This window comes from Panthera tigris, chromosome B4, assembly GCF_018350195.1.
Source record: "Panthera tigris isolate Pti1 chromosome B4, P.tigris_Pti1_mat1.1, whole genome shotgun sequence".
NCBI lineage: Eukaryota > Metazoa > Chordata > Mammalia > Carnivora > Felidae > Panthera > Panthera tigris.
In genome coordinates this window covers 77702805-77720248 of record NC_056666.1, presented here as the reverse complement: position 1 = coordinate 77720248, position 17444 = coordinate 77702805, and the positions used below count along the sequence as shown (strand labels likewise).

At 58.1% G+C, this 17444-nt stretch overlaps 1 protein-coding gene and 1 long non-coding RNA gene across 2 annotated transcripts; one reads left to right on the top strand and one right to left on the bottom strand.

Annotated features, from left to right (window-relative positions):
* Positions 1-1377: 1377 nt before the first annotated feature.
* TAMALIN (trafficking regulator and scaffold protein tamalin) lies at positions 1378-8402 on the bottom strand. Its single transcript, XM_042992341.1, has 8 exons — positions 8087-8402; positions 5898-5947; positions 4231-4285; positions 4024-4126; positions 2781-2874; positions 2611-2677; positions 2329-2395; positions 1378-1889 (listed from the first exon to the last, which is right to left on the bottom strand). The coding sequence occupies exons 1-8, from the start codon at positions 8336-8338 to the stop codon at positions 1378-1380; spliced, it is 1200 nt and encodes a 399-aa protein (XP_042848275.1). The 5' UTR covers positions 8339-8402.
* Positions 7369-17172, top strand: LOC107180804. Its single transcript, XR_006219958.1, has 3 exons — positions 7369-7461; positions 14393-15290; positions 16519-17172. It is a non-coding gene; the product is annotated as an uncharacterized LOC107180804 (long non-coding RNA).
* Positions 17173-17444: the final 272 nt, after the last annotated feature.

The following is a 17444-nucleotide window of genomic DNA, read 5'->3' as shown; positions in this document are numbered from 1 at the left end:
CCTTTGGGAGGCAGAGCGGAGTACTGAAGGGGCTGATTAGGAGAAGAGTGAATGCAGAGGCCTCCAGTGGATGGGGTCTGAAACATACCAGGTACAGCAAGGGAGCCAGAGCAGAAAGCGAGAAGGGAGACAAAATGAGGCAGGCAAGGGTCAGAGAACCCAGCACAGGAGTTAGAATCTTCTTGTAGGAATGCTGGGGAACGGCTGAGGAGTCCTAGAACAATGGAGTAGTCCCTGGTTAGGCCTGTCACAGGTTGGGTGGCTGGTTGCTAAGGTCTCTAAGGGAGACCCAGGCCCTGAGGGTTCCAGGCACCGGTTATTTATTTGCACAGGGATAGTTAAGGACTTTAGACAAGCCTTGGGCACCACCTGTTGTGGGTATTTGGGAAGGGAGGCTCCAGATTCATTTAAACAAGAGGCCCAAGTTCTGAAGAGGGTGTGGGGCCTCTAGTTCAGGTTCATACATGTAAGTTAAAATCCACCAGACTGTTTCCCTGGCTGCAGGCTCCAAGCAAATAAGATGTAAAATATAGTGTGTGTGTGTGTGTGTGTGTGTGTGTGTGTGTGTGTTGGGGGAGGTGTTGGGGGGCAGGGTGTGTGTTTGAGTCAGAGCATGCGGGACCCCAATCCTGCCCCCCACCAGGCAGTCACCACGCTGACACAGATGCAAAAAACCATCAATTTTATACAGTTTGTGGTTCAGAAGCAACAATATGCAAAATGCTGGAACAGTCTGTGCTGCCCCCACCCAGCTGGACATGCCCATTCCTGTCCCCCAAGGGTTAGAGAACCCAGGACCCCTGCCCGGCAGGACCCAACTTAGTTATAGGCCCCTGGGAGGGGGCCAAGCCCTTAGGGGTCAAGGCCGGGAAGGAGGGGGACCAGCACCTTTGGCTGGTTAACTGGAACTCTGTATGTGTGTGGAGGGTGGGCGAGCGACCGGCCACCGGCCATCGGCCATTGCGGCCCCAGGCCAAGGGTGAGGAGCAAGTAAAGCTGAGGAGAGGGCTTCGTGGGACAGGGTTCCTCCCCTCCAGGGGAGTTGTTTCCCTGGACACCCCACAAGGCACTACTGACCCAGATGTAGGATGGACGCCCCCAAACCTCTCCCAACCCAAGCTCGCCTGGTTCTCCCTGCCCCGCCTCCCACTGTGGTTTAGGGGAGGAGGAGTAAAGGGTACTGGGGCCTGGGGTCAGCGGTCCGCAGAGGCAGCCAGGCACCGGCAGGCCAGCTGGGGCCGGCCAGGACCCTCTCCCGCTGCTGCGCTGGGCTCCTGGGGTCCCCTCGGACCCGGCCTCCCGCCCCTTCCCCCCGCCCCCTTTTTGCACTGGCTGGAACGAATAAATAAATAAATACCTCCCCCGCCCACCCCGCCCCTACAGCTGGCTCTCCTCCTCCTCCAGGGAGCGATTGAGTCCGGGGATGAACTTGAGCAGCCGCCGGCGGAAGCTGCGGTACTTGGCTTTGCGGAGGCCGGGGCCGCACAGGGCCTGCTCGCGGGCCTCAGTCCAGAGCGCGCCCGGCGCCCCGCCGCCGCCGCCGCCGCCGCCCCCGCCGCCCCCGGGGCCCGCGCACCGCACGCTGGCGCTGCGGCTCAGCGCGGCCCGGGGCGCGGACGCCAGAGCCTCGGCGGGGCCCCGGCCCGGCGCGCGGGTGGGGGGCGGCGGCGGCGGCGGCGGCGCGGGTGGCTCGGCGCCCCCGAAGAAGCACGTGTGGTAGACGGCGTCGTCCGCGTCGCGCCCCGCCTGCCGCGCGCCCCCGCGGGGACCCCCGGGCGCGGCCAGCAGGGGGCCGAAGGGCAGCGAGCCCGGGAGCAGGCCCGCGCCGTACAGGCAGGAGCGCACCGACTCCAATGTATCATAAATGCTCGGGTCCTTCACCACCAGGCCTGCAGGGGCAGAAGACACGAGGAAGGGTTGTCAGAGGGCATGGAGAGGGGACCTCAGCTCCTTCCTGCTGACCATCCGTGTGGCCCCTGGCCTAAGCCCCGCTTCCCTCCTCTGTATAACAGGGATTATACACTCGAGTCCTTATGAGGACCACTGTGACACAAGAGCCCCGGAAGGCATTTGAAACGAGCTCACTGAGCCTCGCTGTTCCTATCGGTAAAATGGAGAAGATACTAACGCTCGCCTTCAGAAAGCTATTGGGAGAAGGAACTAAAAATGTGTGTGCAGCGGCCCAGGGCAATATTGTACCCATAGCAGTAGCTCAACAAATTTTTCTTCACTTTGGAGAGGGAAGTAACCCACGAGTGCTGAGGGGGGAGCATGCATAGGGACATCAGTAGGGGTGAAAGAGACCCTTTGCACCCCCAATCTACTCACCGTGCACCAGCCGCTGCTCTTGGACCATTAGGGACCTGTATTCTCCCCACTTCTCATACAGGGTTTGCTGCAAGAGACACCCCCCGCCTCACTGTCAGGAGCTAAGCAAGAAACAAGCAGGAGGTGGGTATAGACGGAGGGATCAGGCAGTGCACAGAAGAAATCTGAAGGTTAAAAGCATATTCGGACAGGTAAATGAGCCCCTAAAAGAAGAGTGAGGGCCGGAGGGGCAGGAGCTTGGAAGAAGAGGGTGGAGGCTGGACGTTATCTGGGCTGCCCTACCTTTAGGTACTGCAGACGTGCCTCCAATTCAGCCTTCCGGATTGACGTCCCATACAGAGTTTCCAGCCTGAGGAGGTTGGGGAATTAAAGGCTAAGTGAGCCCACAGGGTGTGGACACACTGAGAGAAGCTGGGCTCAGGAACCCTCAGGATGACAGCGTCCAGACATACCTGAGAACATTGCCAGACGCCTTAATGATGTCAACAATCTCTCGATGCCGGATACCTTCCACGTTCAGGCCATTAACGCTGGCGATGGTGTCCCCTGCCAGGCAGAGAGGGGGTGAGCTTGTGTTCCACGGGGCAGGATGGAAGAATTGCAGCCCCCTACCCTAGCCAGGAAGGGTAGGGGTAATACACAGAACGCTCCTGAATTCCCTCCTGCCACTCCTGATGGCTGTGTGGAAACCTTGTCCTGGCCCAGCGCCCCAGCATAGGGCCCTCATAGACCCAACACCTCCACTCCCCCCTCAGGAAACTGTCCCCAAAGGCTGAGCCCTCTCAGCAACCCTGGGTTGCCTGCCCCCAGAGTTGGTTGTTTCTGTCTGGCCCACAGGCTATCATGAGACCCAGCCGAGACAGGAAGGGGTCAGGGTGAGTAGCACCACGCTGAGAGCTAACAGTGGCCCCAGGCATGAGAGGCCTCAGCTTCTGACACCCTGTGCCGCTGCGGAACCTTCTGACTTCAGACAGGGCAAGCCACATTCTCTACGGGTCCATTTCCCATCTATAAAAAGGGCGTGTGATCCCTACTGTGGCTACTTCAGGGATCAGGAGGGAGAGTGAATATGAAACTATTTTGCAAAGTTGCAACATACCACTTGGCTACCGGGGGCTGCTGGTAAGTGGGCAAGGAGGTGAGGGCTTAGGGAAGAAAGTGGTGCTAGAAGGGGACTTAGCTCTTGCAGTCTCAATCCCCTTCCTGGGGTCTGGGGACTCTAGATTTGGCTAATCCCAAGGGCCCCCAGTGGAGGCATCATTTCCTTGTTAGAGGACGTCACGCAGGTACCCCAGAGTTGGGCCGGGTCGGCACAGGAGAGGCCCTGATGTCCAGTATCCGAGCAGATCTAAGGGAATGTCGCCCCCTCCCCGGCTCCTGCACAGGCTGGGTTGCCAGACGGCCAGGAGACAAAACAGCAGCAGCGACATCTGCCATTTAACAGGTCCTGGCTCTGTGCCTAGGGAACCCCTAGGCATGTTAGTGCCCCCATTTCACAGATGGGACTGCTCCATGTCACGCAGTCAATGGCAAGTTTGCCTAGATCCCAAGCCCGCACTCTATCCATTCTTCTTGGCCTTCTCAAAACAGGGGGAAGAAAGGAAATGGGTTTCAGAAGCGATTTCTCACCCCCTCTGCTTGGGAGCAAGGTCCTACCCTCTTCCCAGGGCCCTGTGTCCCAGGCTCGGGCCTCACCTGGTGTGAGCCCAGCCAGCTGGGCAGGGCTGGAGTCATGAACCCGGCAGACAAAGGTCACCATCTCCACTCGCTGCTCCTCCCGGTGGTGAAGGCCGTAAGTCTGTAACAGACAAGGGGCCCATAAGCCAGGGGTGTGGCAGGGCCCCGCCATCTGTCAGAGTGGCCTTCCAACCCTGCGCTCCCTCTGTGCCCAGCTTCTCCCACCTGGATCTCAAAGCCGAAGGTCTGGTTCTCCTCCTTCTCCAAAGTCAGCACTTTCCTGCAAAGGGACACAGGGGCCATCTCATCAAGACAGTCAGGACTAAGAGGAGCTTGGCGGTCCCACAGCGTGGTCTTTCGCTGATGCTGGAGGTCTGCTCCAGAACATCCAGGCAGGGCTCACCGTCTCCAGCGCCAATTCAACTCTCTTCGCGGGTTGTCGGAATGCCCGTCCCGATCCCCGGCTGACCTCCGCCCCACGGAGCCGCGGAGACTCAATCTCGCCTCCAGTGGAGGCAGGCTCTGGAATGGCTGGTCCCCGGAGGGAATGGGCTTCCCGAGTTTTTCAGCCACACCTCCAGCTTTCTAGTGAGCCCGAGAGACTAGCCGACTAGCCGAGGCCCCACATACGGCCCCAGCCCTGAGCCTCTGGGCTCCACAGCCTTGGGGAGAGGGCTGGCCCCACCCCCAGAGGCCAGTCACGAGGCTCGACCACAGCTGCTCCTCCCAGCTGCGACCGGCCAGCCCACCAGATGTGAGGCTGCTGGGGGGGGGAGGGGAGCCTCGAGGCCGCCCCTTCCCGCACTGAAGGCCTGCCCACTGGACACAATGGTCTGGAGCGCCTCCAGATCCCCGCCTGCTGGGGGAGCCCAGAGTTTCCTCTGCCCACCCCCACCCCCTTCCTTCCCGCCTGGCCAGGGGCAGAGTGAAAGCAGCCTCCAAAGGCCCCTTCAAGTCTCGGCCGCTGAAAGGCCCTGGAGACCCAGGCCTGCAGTGCCCAGCCTGACCCAGATGCCCCCCAAATGCTGCACAGCAACTCTGGGCCCTGACTCCTCCCCACTGTAAACGCAGGCCTTTCCCCGCTCTGTGTGAGCTGGGGCGGGGAATAGGGTGACCCAAGTGCTGTGTTACCCCAGCGCGCTCTCAGGGTTTTCTGCAAGTGTTGGCGAACTTTTTCTGTAAAGGGCCAGAGAGTAAATATTTTGGGCTTTCTTTGTGGACTCCATTCGGCCTCTGTCATACATTGTTCTGTTTTTATTTTTACAACCCTTTAGAAATATAAAAACAACTCTTAGCTCAAGGGCCAAACAGGCCAATCCCGGCTGGCAGGCTACAGTCAGCTGATCTATTCTAGAAGCCAGGCCCAAGTCTGCATGGGCCAGGGCCAGGGCCAGCACGAGGCCCGAGGTCAGGGCCTACTTCTTCCCCTCACCTCCGATGCTTCCTAAGAGGGCCGCCACAGGCTGGGACCAGCATAGGACTGGACTTCTGCAGGCAGGGCAGCCAGACTCAAGCAGCTGGACCCAGCTGGGCTGTGGTCTGGGCCCCCGGGGCTTGCTGGGGCTGGGAGAACTCAGGGGAGCCCGAAGGCTTCTGCTTCCTCCACCTCCCAGATCCAGATCTCCCCAGGGAGGGCTAACTGGCAGGGACTGCGGGTGGCATGAGGAACACCTGATGACTCAAAAGTCCCTACCTCCTTTCTCTGCCACCCCCTTAGCACAGCCCACACCCCCACCTGCCCCTCACTCCTAGCAAGGGAGCCGTGCAGAAAGGGTGGGAGAGTGACACCCCCTGGGCTGACAGCGGTGTCGTGCTGCCCCCCCCACCCCCATCCCCACCCCAGCACCTCACACTTTTGGACCAGGGCAGGGGCTGGGGTGCTGGTGACTCACCTCTGCTGTTCGGGACTCTGGCTGAGATTCTTCCAGCGGAATCCTGAGCCCTGCGGGGGAAGACAGAGGAAGGAGCAGGTGAGAGGGGAACTGTTCTTGAGCAGGTACTGAGAATCCTATTCTGGGAGGTCCCTCCCCTGGGCTCCAGCCCTGGACCGTGCACCTCACTTCCTGCTGCCTGCCTGTCGGGTCCCAGTTCCACACCTGCTTTGCTGCCAGTGTAACTGCCCAGTACCACTCCAGCATCACTCCACAGTTCTCCCTAAGGCTCTACCCCATAACTGAGACTGGGGACACCACAGTCCTACCAGTTTCCAGATGCACGACGCTTAATGGTTCTGTGCTAGCTCCCAGGTTGGGAGGCAAGGGGGACTCTTAATCTGGATCGAATAGTCTCTGTCCTCAGGGCGTATGTCTGCAGGGCTCAGGCTTCCAAACCCAGCAAGTTGAGGCAGGGGCTCTTTCCAGAGGTTCCCCAAGAAGGGCTGGGGTCTCCTGGGCTTGCCTGTCAAGGTACTCCAGAGACCCATGCCAGTCGGGCATGTCCTCCTAATTTCTCAGCCACCGACAGTGACTTGGGGGAGCTGCGGTCAGAGCCCCAAGCGTGGAGGGGCAGGCAATCCCAGCCTGAACATGGAAAGGCAGGGGACAGTGGGGCCAACTCTCCTCCCCCAAAGTACAGGCTGTTTCAGGGAGCAACTGTGGATCCCAGCTGTAGGTGGCCAGCGACACCCACCTCCACCTGTGTCTCTCGACATTGCCATATATTTTGTTGCTCTCTGGGACAAAAGCAAAAAACACAGATCTCAAACTTGTCCTTAAGTCTCACTATACTTAGGAGAGAGATTAGGAGGTTTTGTTTGGTTGGCTGGGGGTGGGTGGGGGGGTGGTGACAGGGGATGTCAGAGCTGAGGGTTCCTGCCTCCCTAGGGCCCTTGAGAAACTAGTCTCTCTCCCTCCCTAAATTATTGGTCTTTGGGAGAAGCCATCCCAGGCCAGCCCTTGTCCCGTGTGCCCTCAACAGCCCAGGGCCTTCCTGGTCTGTGCCCTAGTTAACCCTCCCCCCAGGCTGCTCCAAGGCTAGGAAGTGAAGTGAGCCCTCTTTTCTCCAGAACCAAAGACCAGCCTCAGGGGTGAGGGGAGTTCCCAAATGGGCCAGGGTGGAAGGACTGGGCAGCATAGAGAGACCCCTTTGTCTTTCAACCCGATTTTCATAAAATGCAAATTCTCAACAAGCTGTTCATTGTGTGTGGTGGGGGGAAGCCAAGGGCCAGGGGAGGGGGGAACTGAGCAGGGAAGGCCACCCCCCCTCCTTAACCTGGGTCTTCTGTCCCCCTTTCTGAGCGCTCAGGTCCCCCCAGGCCAGAGGAAGAGCCTCGCGGAGGGGGAGACTCAGAGGGCGGGCGCGGCTCGCATCCTTCCTGCCCCGCGGGCGCCCTGCGACCCCTCCCACCGCGTCCGGTCCCAGCGAAGTCCCCGGAGCGGTAGCCTCGCGCCCCGCACCTCCGACGCAGGGCCAGGCGGCAGGCCCGGAGCCTAGCAATCCGGGCGTCCCCTCGGAAGGGTGAGCTCTCGGGAGTCCGCGGCGCTACACACTTTCTCGTCCACCCGCCTCTTCCCCCCCCCAACCCCCGGGGCTCTCGGACCCTCAACTCGTCCGGGAGAGCGGCGGGACCCCAGCTCTAGGCCTTCGCGTTCCAAATAGAGAAGCCCAGGCTGGGGGCCTGGGGGCCTAGAGACACCTGAGCGGGGGGGGGGGGGGGGGGGAGTAGGGGGCGGGGCACAGGGGTGCTTAGGGCAGCTGGAGCGAGTAGGAGAAGGGGGTGTTGGGGAGGAGTCGGGAAGGAGAGGAGCGAGACGCGACGGCGTCGCGTGGGGAGTGGGGAACCGCCGAGATTGGGGGCGGCGTGGAGGCGGGGGCCGCGGCGCGGGGAGGCTTGCGCCTTTGGAGGAGGGAGCCCGGGAGACTGGCCGAAGGACAGCAGGTTCTGAAATGTGTTGGTGGGGAAGAGCGGGCTGGGGGGGGGGGCGGGGAAAGTGGGGGACCCGGTGGCCCCCGAGGAATATATTGTGGGGTCAGCGGGCATAGATGCGGGATGTTGAGGGGCTGAGCAGGTCTCGGGGCAGGGAGGGACACCGGAGGGTAGCTAGAGCTGGGGGGCCACGGGAATTGGGGGGTGGGGACGCACCTTTCGGCGGGGCAGGGTGCCCCCGGACACGGCGAGCGCGCGATACAGCTCGGCCGGGTGATAGTCCTCCAGCGCCGCGTACAGCTCGTCCCCGGGGGCTCCGGGGCTGGCGGCTGCAGCACGGGGACCGGAGGCCGGGGTCGGGGCCGGAGCGGCGGGAGCGACTTCCGAGTCGGGAGCCCTGGCGGCGGGGTCCGGGGCGGCCGCCGCCTCCTCCTTCTGCTGCAGCTTCCTGAGTCGGCGTAGGGTCATGGCTCCTGCGCCCGGCGACCCTCGGTGGCGGCTCTCGCTCCGCGCGGCGGGAATACCAGCGGCTCAGAGATGCCAGCCGGGCGGGCGGCAGGTCGCTTCCCTTTATAGGATCGGCGAGCTGGGCGGGCTGGGGGGCGGGCTGGGGGGCGGGCGGGGAGCGGCCTCGGGTGGCTTCGCCCCTGGAGCGGCAGGCCCCGCCCCCAGGGGGGGCCTGGAGCCCCGCCCACAGCGTCCGACACCCTGCCAGGCTGGGGAAAGTCTTGACCCGAATACCAGCTAGGGGAAAACCTAGCCACGGAGGAGTGGGGCAGGGCATCCTGGGGGGGGGGGGGGGGGGGCAGGGGTCTCCCGGATACCTGAAGAGGGGATGAGTGTGTGTGTGTGTGTGTGTGTGTGTGTATCTGTGAAGGGGCTTGTGCACGAGATTTGAAAATTTAGAGATGGATGGCTTTGGAGATTCATGGAGAATCTGGTGGTGAGGGTACAGAAAGGGATCACTGTAAGGAGGTTGGGAGGCTCAGGGAAAGATTCTAAGAGATCCAGGGATCTGCAGGAGCCTTTAGGCAAGGGAAGAGTGGTGGCTGCGCTGTGCAGGGGGAAAAGGATGTACAGGGGGAAGGGTGAGATCCCTGAAGGAGGTTAGAGATAACCCTGAGCTGACTGTGCAGAACCCCCCCAGGAAGTGAGGGCCCAGGATCTCCCCTCTACACCGCTGCCCCAGAAGAGGTGAAAGGCTGCCTCCCCTTCTCTGTCAAGGGGAGAGGGAAGCGGTGAAAACCCGGGATCCCGTGGGCGTAGTTCTGGCGTGTCCCCTCGGAGAGTCTGGAGAGTGGTCCCTCCTAGATAAACTTTCCCCCAGCTCCTGATGTTGGAGCTCAGATACCCCTTTTGCCAGCAGAAAGATCTTAACTGTGTGTTGACTCATGGAGAGGGGAATGTGCCTGAGCTGAGTGGGTGCTCAGGGTTGGGGGATGTGCTCAACCATTCTCTGACCCTGTCTTCGGGACCATCCCCCCCACCCCCCACCCCCGCCCTGTGTTACCGTGGCTGCCAGGCAGTGGGAGAGACTGGAACAGCCCAGCTGAAGTCTCTGTCGTCAGTGGTGCCCAAATAAGAAGTGAGAGGAGGAAGTGGAAGGCCAGTCTTGGCGTCTAAAGAGCAGCTAGCCACCACAAGGCGTCAGCATCACAAGCTGGGGGCCTCCGCATCCCACCATTGGCCACTAAACAGAGGCTGGGGAGGTACAGTCCCCATCTGTCCCCTTCTTCTCCAGTCTTCCCAAATCTGTGTTATGCCTTAACAGCTGACATTTATTGAGCATTTACCATGGGCCGTGCACACCGTTCTGTGGGTGCTGTTACATACATGTATTAAGTCATTTGGCCTTCGTAACAACCCTAGGAAATCGGTACCTCACGGATGAGGAAACTGAGGCCCAGGGAGGTTAAGTAACGTGCTCTAGGCCACTGAGTGCCAGAACGGAGGCTCAAAGCCAGGCAGCCTGGCACCAGATGCTGTGATGCTGTGATGTGATGCTGTCTTCTTCAGTTTCTCCTTCCCCCTACATTTATGCCCTGATCCATGCCGGGTACCGGCTGGGCACTGGGGCTACAGAGTCTATGGTCTGGTTATATATACATGCGCTGTGTTAGACGGGTGGCATGAACAGTCCAGAGAGGCAAGTGGCCACATCCGACAGGAAGGAAAGGCTATCTCCTGTCTCGGTGCCCTGGTCTGTCTCAGTCGCTGTCCTTCCTTGTCTCCTTGACTCTGTCTTTCCCTCAGCCCCCCATCCCTGGGGCCCCAGCTCCTACAGGAGCTATGGGTGGGAGAGGTCTGTGCCACCCCTCAGTAATTACACAAGTCCAGATGGCAGGATGCTTGTTGGGTGGGGGGCAGAGGGTAGACTGGGGGCTGCTGGGAGCCAAGAGCTGAGTCCCTTCCTCTCCCTCCTGCCACCTCCCCCTGGGCAACACCAAGTGGCCATCGGCTGAGGGGCCGAGGGGGTGTTGGTGGGGAAACATGGGACTCTATTGTGAAGCATGAGCACAGATGGACCCCTGGACCGTCTGCTGCCTGCTCCTGACAGACGGCATCTGGGGTGGGGGTGGGGGTGGGGATGGGGAGGAGAGCAAAGGCAGGGGAGGCAGTGGTTTGGTTTCTTTTCTCTTCACTCCTGTGCGTATCCCTGAAGAGACCAGCAAAAGGGCACCCTGTAGGATCCCTTGTGCGAAGGACCACCACCTTACCTATCCCAGGGATGACCTAAAGGACACCTCCTTGCCTGAAAGCTGGACAAGTGAACACCATGGGTGTCACGGCACCCGCGTCTAACAGCCCTGTTGAGACATTCCTCCTTCAGGGGCGCCTGCGTGGCTCCGTCGGTTAAGCGTCCAGCTCTTGATTTCAGCTCAGGTCACAATCTCACAGTTCATGTGATTGAGCCGCGTGTCAGGCTCTGTGCCGTCAGCGCGGCGGCTGCTTGGGATTCTCTTTCTCCCCCCACCTCTCTGCCCCTCCACCTGCTGGCATGTGTGGTCTCTCTCTTGAAATAAATAAACATTAAAAAAAAATAGGCATTCCTCCTTCAGGTTTCCCCCTCTTCCAGGCAGAGCTCCGGAGAACCAAAGAGTAAGTGTGGGCCCAGGAAATGCAATTTCTGGGAGGCACGTGGCATGATTTCCTCCAGTCCTGGAATCTAAGAGCTGGAAAGGAAGGGCCTGCCCTGTGGCCTGGCAACGATACGACGTGGTCCAAGCACTCATTGAACGCAGGAGGCAAACTGAGACCCGTGGGGGGTGGGGGAAGGATGGAGGCAGGACAGGCCCTAGCACCCACTAGACCCAAGGTCTCCGGCCTCCAGAGACTATTTAATTCAGCTGCTAGTTGCTCCCCTGAGAGTTCAGAGAGTTCAGAGATATGTGTGTGTGCCTGCTTTCTTCTCCCAATCTCCTCAGTATCTCCAGGGAGGGGATGGGGAGCCCAGGATGCCACACTATGGGGTGGTGATGCCCTCTGGTGGCCGTGGGTCTCTGGGTGGAAAATCTTCAAACCAGAGTGAAGGGCTGTCTGGCTAGTGCCTGGTTCCATTCGGGATCTGAGTGGGGTTTAAGGAATCCCCCACCTCTCCTCTCCTGCGCAAGAGGGTCTGTGTCCCACTGAGATGCCAAGCTCCCCTTCGGTCACAGAGTTCCGGAGTCTCACCGCTGGCCCAGTTAGGAAGTTGTGTTTTTGATCTCCACCAGGGCTGCCGGGCTGCAGGTGAAGTTCAACAAGGAGAGGGCGGACAGCTGGAGGGGCCTCCTCTGTGCAAGAGTCTCCACACGCCAGACACGCGAGGTCGCTGGCGCTTTGCCTTTTCCCACCCTCCGCGACTTCCTCCTAAGCCCGGCGTCTCTTGCATGGCATCTGCTCCCCCCATCCTATCTTCCGCGGCTCCTTAAAGCTCGGGGGTGGAAGGGAGGGTGGGGAGGAGCGTGCAGCACACGCTGCCTGCCTGCTGGGACACCTCTCTCTGGGAGGCCTCCTTGCAAAAGCCCCATGACTCTGGCCCCTCAGACATCTGCACTCAATCTGTGGCTCATCCCGAGCAAGTCTGTGTTTGAGAAGAGCTCCCCAGCTTTTCCTCCGTTCGCTCCAGTTGCCCTGGCTCTTAGCTCTCGGGATAGGGCTCGCTGCGGCGTGGGCTCGCCTAACGGACAAGGTCTGCGGAAGACCCCTCCCCTTTGGGATGAGCCCCGGCCTGGATACCTAACAGTCAACAGTGCCCGGTGGAGGAAGTGGGGAGAGCCGACTCTTGTCCCCACCGTCGTGCTCCGTGTGCTCGAGCTCTAGGGTGCCATCAGGAAGCCGGGGCACTTAGGGCGAGAGCTCCGGCAGCTCAGGCCGCTCTGCAGTCTAGCTCGATGTCCGCTCCAGCATCATCATTTGCTTCCAGAACAGGGAGAATGAATAATAAATAGTGCGCTGGGATTCCCCTCTGGGTACTGCTGCTGCTTCTAAGCTGGGGAACTGGGAGAGAGACGGCCTGGGACTCAGCTGGCGCTCTGGTCAGGAATGAGGGGCTGGGCCCCCAGTTGCATGACACAGAGGGAGGCACAGACAGCCGGTGGGCAGCTGACTGGGCAGGGAGTGGTTGTTTTTCCTAATGGCGCCTATTGCCCAACAGTTTCCACTGGATAGTGTCTGTGTGTGGCGCTGGGGCCCAGGGCAGCCCGGCAGCAGGATCTGACACAGCCCAAAGAGCCGATTCTAGGGGGTCTGGGAGTAAGGGCGAAGCAGATATGGTAGTTTGTTTATGTTGGGAGACGGGTGGCCTCTGGGCCTAGTGTGGCCCAGAGGCCTGGGACCACCTTGCTTCTTGGGTGGGGAGGACGGGGTGTCCCCAGCTATGTAAACAGGAGAGATTGACAGAAGAAGGGAGGGTTAGCTCCCCAGCCTGCCTCACAGCACCCATGTGCTACTTACTCCTAGGACACAGGGCACGTGTTAGTTTACCTGCCTTGCTCGTTTCAGTGAGAAACAGAAAACAACTGTTCTTGGGGAGCCTGAGTGGCTCAGCGGGTTGAGCGTCCGACTCAGCTCAGGTCATGATCTCACAGCTCGTGGGTTCGAGCCCCGCATCCGGCTCTGCGCTGACAGCTCAGAGCCTGGAGCCTGCTTCCGATTCTGTGTCTCCCTCTCTCTCTGCCCCACCCGCACTAGCGCACAGGGGCATGCTCTCTCTCAAAAATAAACATTAAAAAAAATTTTTTTTAAGGGAAGAAAAAAACACACGCACGACAGTTCTTAGGGCCCCAGATACCCCAGTCCTCCGCCCTCTTGGCAAACACAGTTGCGTTGGTGGCTCGTCCCTGGTTCCCTCCCCAGGAGACAGGGTTGTGCACCCAACTATGGTTCTCCCATCGACTCCAAACTGAAGCTGGCTCCCCTCTTTCCCTGCCTGTTCACATGTGATCATGCCCAAAATTTGTGCGTTCTCCCATGGTCTCTCCCTGCCCTCCAGCTGTCCCTGCGCCACCACCACAGCAGTTGCCTCCTGAAGTCTGCACTGTGATCATCCCGAACACAAACAGGATCGCTTCCCCCCCCCCCCCCCGCCCCTGCTAAAACCCACCAATGGCCTATTCCCTCCATCGGGAATCAGGAACCCCACAGAGGTTTTAACTTAAGGGCAGATCCACATACTCATGCTATAGAGGACAATTTGGAGATCAAGTCCAGACTCAAGAGGAAAAAGTGCTGATTTGCACAGGCTGAGGCAGCTGTCACAGGACAAGTGATGGCACTGGTGGCCCCCAGGATGAAGTCTTATTTCCTCAGCATGTGACAGCCCCAACGGACTCCCTCATTGCGTCTCTGGCTCCCTTGCCTCTAGCCTTAGCTGAGGACATCTGTGGTTCTTGAAGGGTGACACAAGTTTTGATTAAAACCCTCTCCTCCTCTCCTCTGCCAGCAGGCCAACGCCTACAACAAAATAGAGATGTCACCTCCCTTGACCCCAACCCACTGGCGGCCCTATGCTCGCAGGACGTCCTGTATCTGCCCCTATCCTAGCATGTACTTCACCCCATTGTGGTTATCTACATGCCAGTCCGTTCTGCTAGTTTGGGAGCCCCTGGAGGGCAGGGGTGCCTCCTTTCTTTCCCCAGGCACCTGGTGTAGGCTTCCATGATACGTTACGTGTAATTCTATAACGGGACTTGCCAGAATCTGCCTTATTGTCCTCTCTGTACAAACCCTCTCTCTGTCTTGAAGGGCAAGGACCACAGACTGCACTCCGCCTGCTTTACACATTTAGGGTTGCTCAACAAATTAAAGAGAGCCTAGGCCATCCAATTGTTCCTTAAACCTTCCCACCCCATTAGCACCCATCCTTGGTTCCCAAGGAGCATTCCTAGAGGGACCCATGGCTCTCTGCCATATTCCTTAAGTCCCATCCTGTGGGACCAGGGGATGCTCAACGACTTCCGGCGCATGGTGCTGTTTGAGTAAACACGTCTAGATGTTGCTATGAAGGTATGTTTTAGATGTGATTAACATTTCAATCAGCAGACTCTGAGGAAAGCAGATTACCCTTGGTAACACGGATGGGCCTCATCCAATCAGTTGAAGGCCCTAAAAAAACCGGCAGTTCCCTGAGGAAGAAGGAATTCTGCCTCCAGACTGCCTTTGGACTCAAGACTGCACCATCAACTCTTCCCTGCATCTCTAGCTGTCGGCTTGATTTGAAACTTGCCAGCCTCCACAGTCAAGTGAGTCAATTCCTTGAACGATCCCTCCATCCGTCCACCCTATTGGTTCTGCTTCTCGGGAGAACCCCAGTACACCATTCCAGGCTTGATCCAAAGCCTCCCCCCTTCAGGCCACCTTCATTATGCATCCCTCCTAAGTTCTTGAGTGCCTCCTCAATTCTACTTTACCCTTCATTCTGTTTTGGTCCTATTTAGCAAGCACGTTCTTCAGACTGTAAACCTCAGAAGACACGACCTGCCAGGGACAAAAATTTAAGAGGTGTGGAAAAAAAACCCAAGTGAGACACTATTCCAAAGAATTCAGGTCTCCTGTGTCACAGGGGCCTTGCAAAGGTGAAACAGTGTCGGTAACCTTCAAGGCACACCAAGAGGTACCAGCAAAGTTGCCCTTCTGATGTTCAGAATGGTGCAGGTGAAGCTGCAATCCATAGCCTGGTGGATTTTCGGTCCACGCCTGGCAAGATGACTGATCCGTCACAGGATGGCTTTTTAACGGGGTTGAGATTCACTACGAGCCACCACATCTTTTTCAACAGAGAGCTTCAACAGCCACAATACCTTGTCACTTCAGAGACACCTGGATTTCTGCGGCTATCTTTGTCCATAAATGAATTATGGCTAGGGCACAAGGACAATTTAATTAGCAGCTGATCCGGGTTATTGGGCTATGTGCCAAACTTCAAACCAACTTCTTAGAGGTGAGTTACTTGATTTTCTCCAGCCCGACAGTCTCAGATGAGAGAACAATGGAAAACTGTGTTTAACTGTCAGAATTTTTTTTAGATTATTATTAAATTTATTTATTTATTGAGAGAGGTGGGGAGGGGCAGAGGGAGAGAGGGGGAGAGAGGGAGAGAGAGGGAGAGAGGGAGAGAGAGAGAGAGAGAGAGAGAGAGAGAGAGAGAAGCCCAAGCAGGCTCCACACTGTCAGTGCAGAGCCCGACATAGGACTTGAACCCACGAACTGAGATTGTGACCTGAGCCAAAATCAAGAGTCGGGCGCTTAACTGACTGAGTCACCCAGGTGCCCCTAGATTTTAAGTAATCTCTACACTCAGTGCGGAGCTCGACCTTGTAACCCCAGGAGTCACATGCTCTACCGACTGAGCCAGCCAGGTGTCCCAACAGTCAGAATTTTTAAATACTGACAGGCTGGGAGCAACGAGCACACTCTCTGATAAATTTAACAGGGTGAACATAGAAGGTCTTGCGCTTGAGTTCAAAGTACCAACTTCCCATACATGGGCTGAAGGACAAGGCGGCTGGGCTTTCCTCAGCCCATGAGATGCAGTCCTGGGGTCCTCGGATGTGACCCGCAGGAGTCAGGCACAGTCTGGGATTCGTGTCCCAGCCTGTGCTTTCAGTTACTGCCTGGATGGAATGTCGTGTGCCCTCCCGGCCCCAGGCTCTAGCTGGGTTCAGTGAGGAGCAGCTGGTGGGGGGGGGGGGGGGGGAAGGAACATGGGACCGTGCAGGCGGGAAGGTGCAGACGACTTAGGGGCTGCAGCCTGGGACGAGACACCCTAGACCCAAGGTCTTTTCCACCCTGTGAGCTACACTGACAATTTACCGACTTCTCCGACCCTCCTCTGTTCCTAATCTGTAAAGACAGGATAATAGTGCTGTTTGAGGATTGGAGCAGTTAATATACACAGATCAACTCTGGGTTCATTGCTTAGCCACACAGTAAGTTTTCAATAATGCTAACTGTTAACTGAAGGGACCTTATATGGAAGAGAAAGGGACCGCTCTCAACCACCTGTGGAGAAGTCACCTGGAGGCTTCCAGTTCCACAGAGGAGGGGCCTGCTACCGAGCAGATGGCCTGCCAGCATGGGGAGGATGCTGCAGGGGAGTCCAGTGCCTGATGCCGAGGGACTAGGCGGCCTCTAGGGTCCCGGCTAAACTTGAGCTTCTGCGCCTCTAGGACTCGCTATCCTGGGTTCCCGCGGCCGAGAGGAGGAAAAATCTGCCCCACCACCCACACACTGAAAAGACGACGAAGCACGGGAAGACTCCCACCTCAAATCACCCGAGTCCCCCGAGATTCGCATTTATTCTCCAATCTACAAGGGGAGAAGCACAATCTGAGCAGGGTTCTTAGGCAGCTTTCAAGGCTAGGTGGCTGCTGACACACCAGGATCGAGATCCTCTTTTGTACAGAGAAAAAAATGCTGAAAGACAAAGGCAGACACAAAGCCCAAGAAAATGTGTGTGGTTTGCGCCACCCCCCCTCCACCTCCCTGCCCTGCACACTCCAGGCCAGGCCGCTCCCGGTGTTTCAGGGAGGGGAGACCCTGCACTCAGACTGGCTCCTCTTCTGATGCGACCTGCTTCGACATGCTGTCGTCATTCTGGCCAACGAGGAAGGCAGCAAGGCCACCTCAGCACGCATCTGCTCCCTTCCCCGCTCCCCTGACAAGAGCTGGGCGGTCAGTCTACACACACGAAGACAGAGGGCACCAAAAAGCTCTGTGAATAAAACTTTAATAATGTACAGCAGAAATTGGACAGGCTCATTCTTATATTAAAACAAAAGATTTCCTATATTACAACTTATTTACATTTGCATACTGAAGAGGTAAAGTGTCTAAGTGGCTATTTTACAGTCCTTTCTAATAAAATGTACAAAAACAAACAGAAGTACCGAGAATGCCGTTCGGGGGCCTTGATGGCGACGTAAGAACGGGCTTTGACTTGGTCTGTGAATCCAGAATCCAGAGGTGTAGGTAGCCCTACGGATCAGGGTTAGTTAGCCCCAGGGGCCAAACACCGCGGCTTTAGGCTTTAGTTTCTCCCCAACTCTCTAACTCCTAACCCTTGGTGTTAAGAGTGATGGGGACAGGGGTGGGA

Bases quoted from the DNA above. Each gene is read 5' to 3' on its own strand.
- TAMALIN (XM_042992341.1), bottom strand. From the start codon at position 8,338: ATGACCCTACGCCGACTCAGGAAGCTGCAGCAGAAGGAGGAGGCGGCG. The intron at 2,396-2,610 runs GTAGGGCAGCCC...TGTCTCTTGCAG, and splicing joins CACGTCTGCAGTACCTAAAG to CAAACCCTGTATGAGAAGTG. The intron at 1,890-2,328 runs GTGAGTAGATTG...CTGCCCCTGCAG, and splicing joins AGAGCAGCGGCTGGTGCACG to GCCTGGTGGTGAAGGACCCG.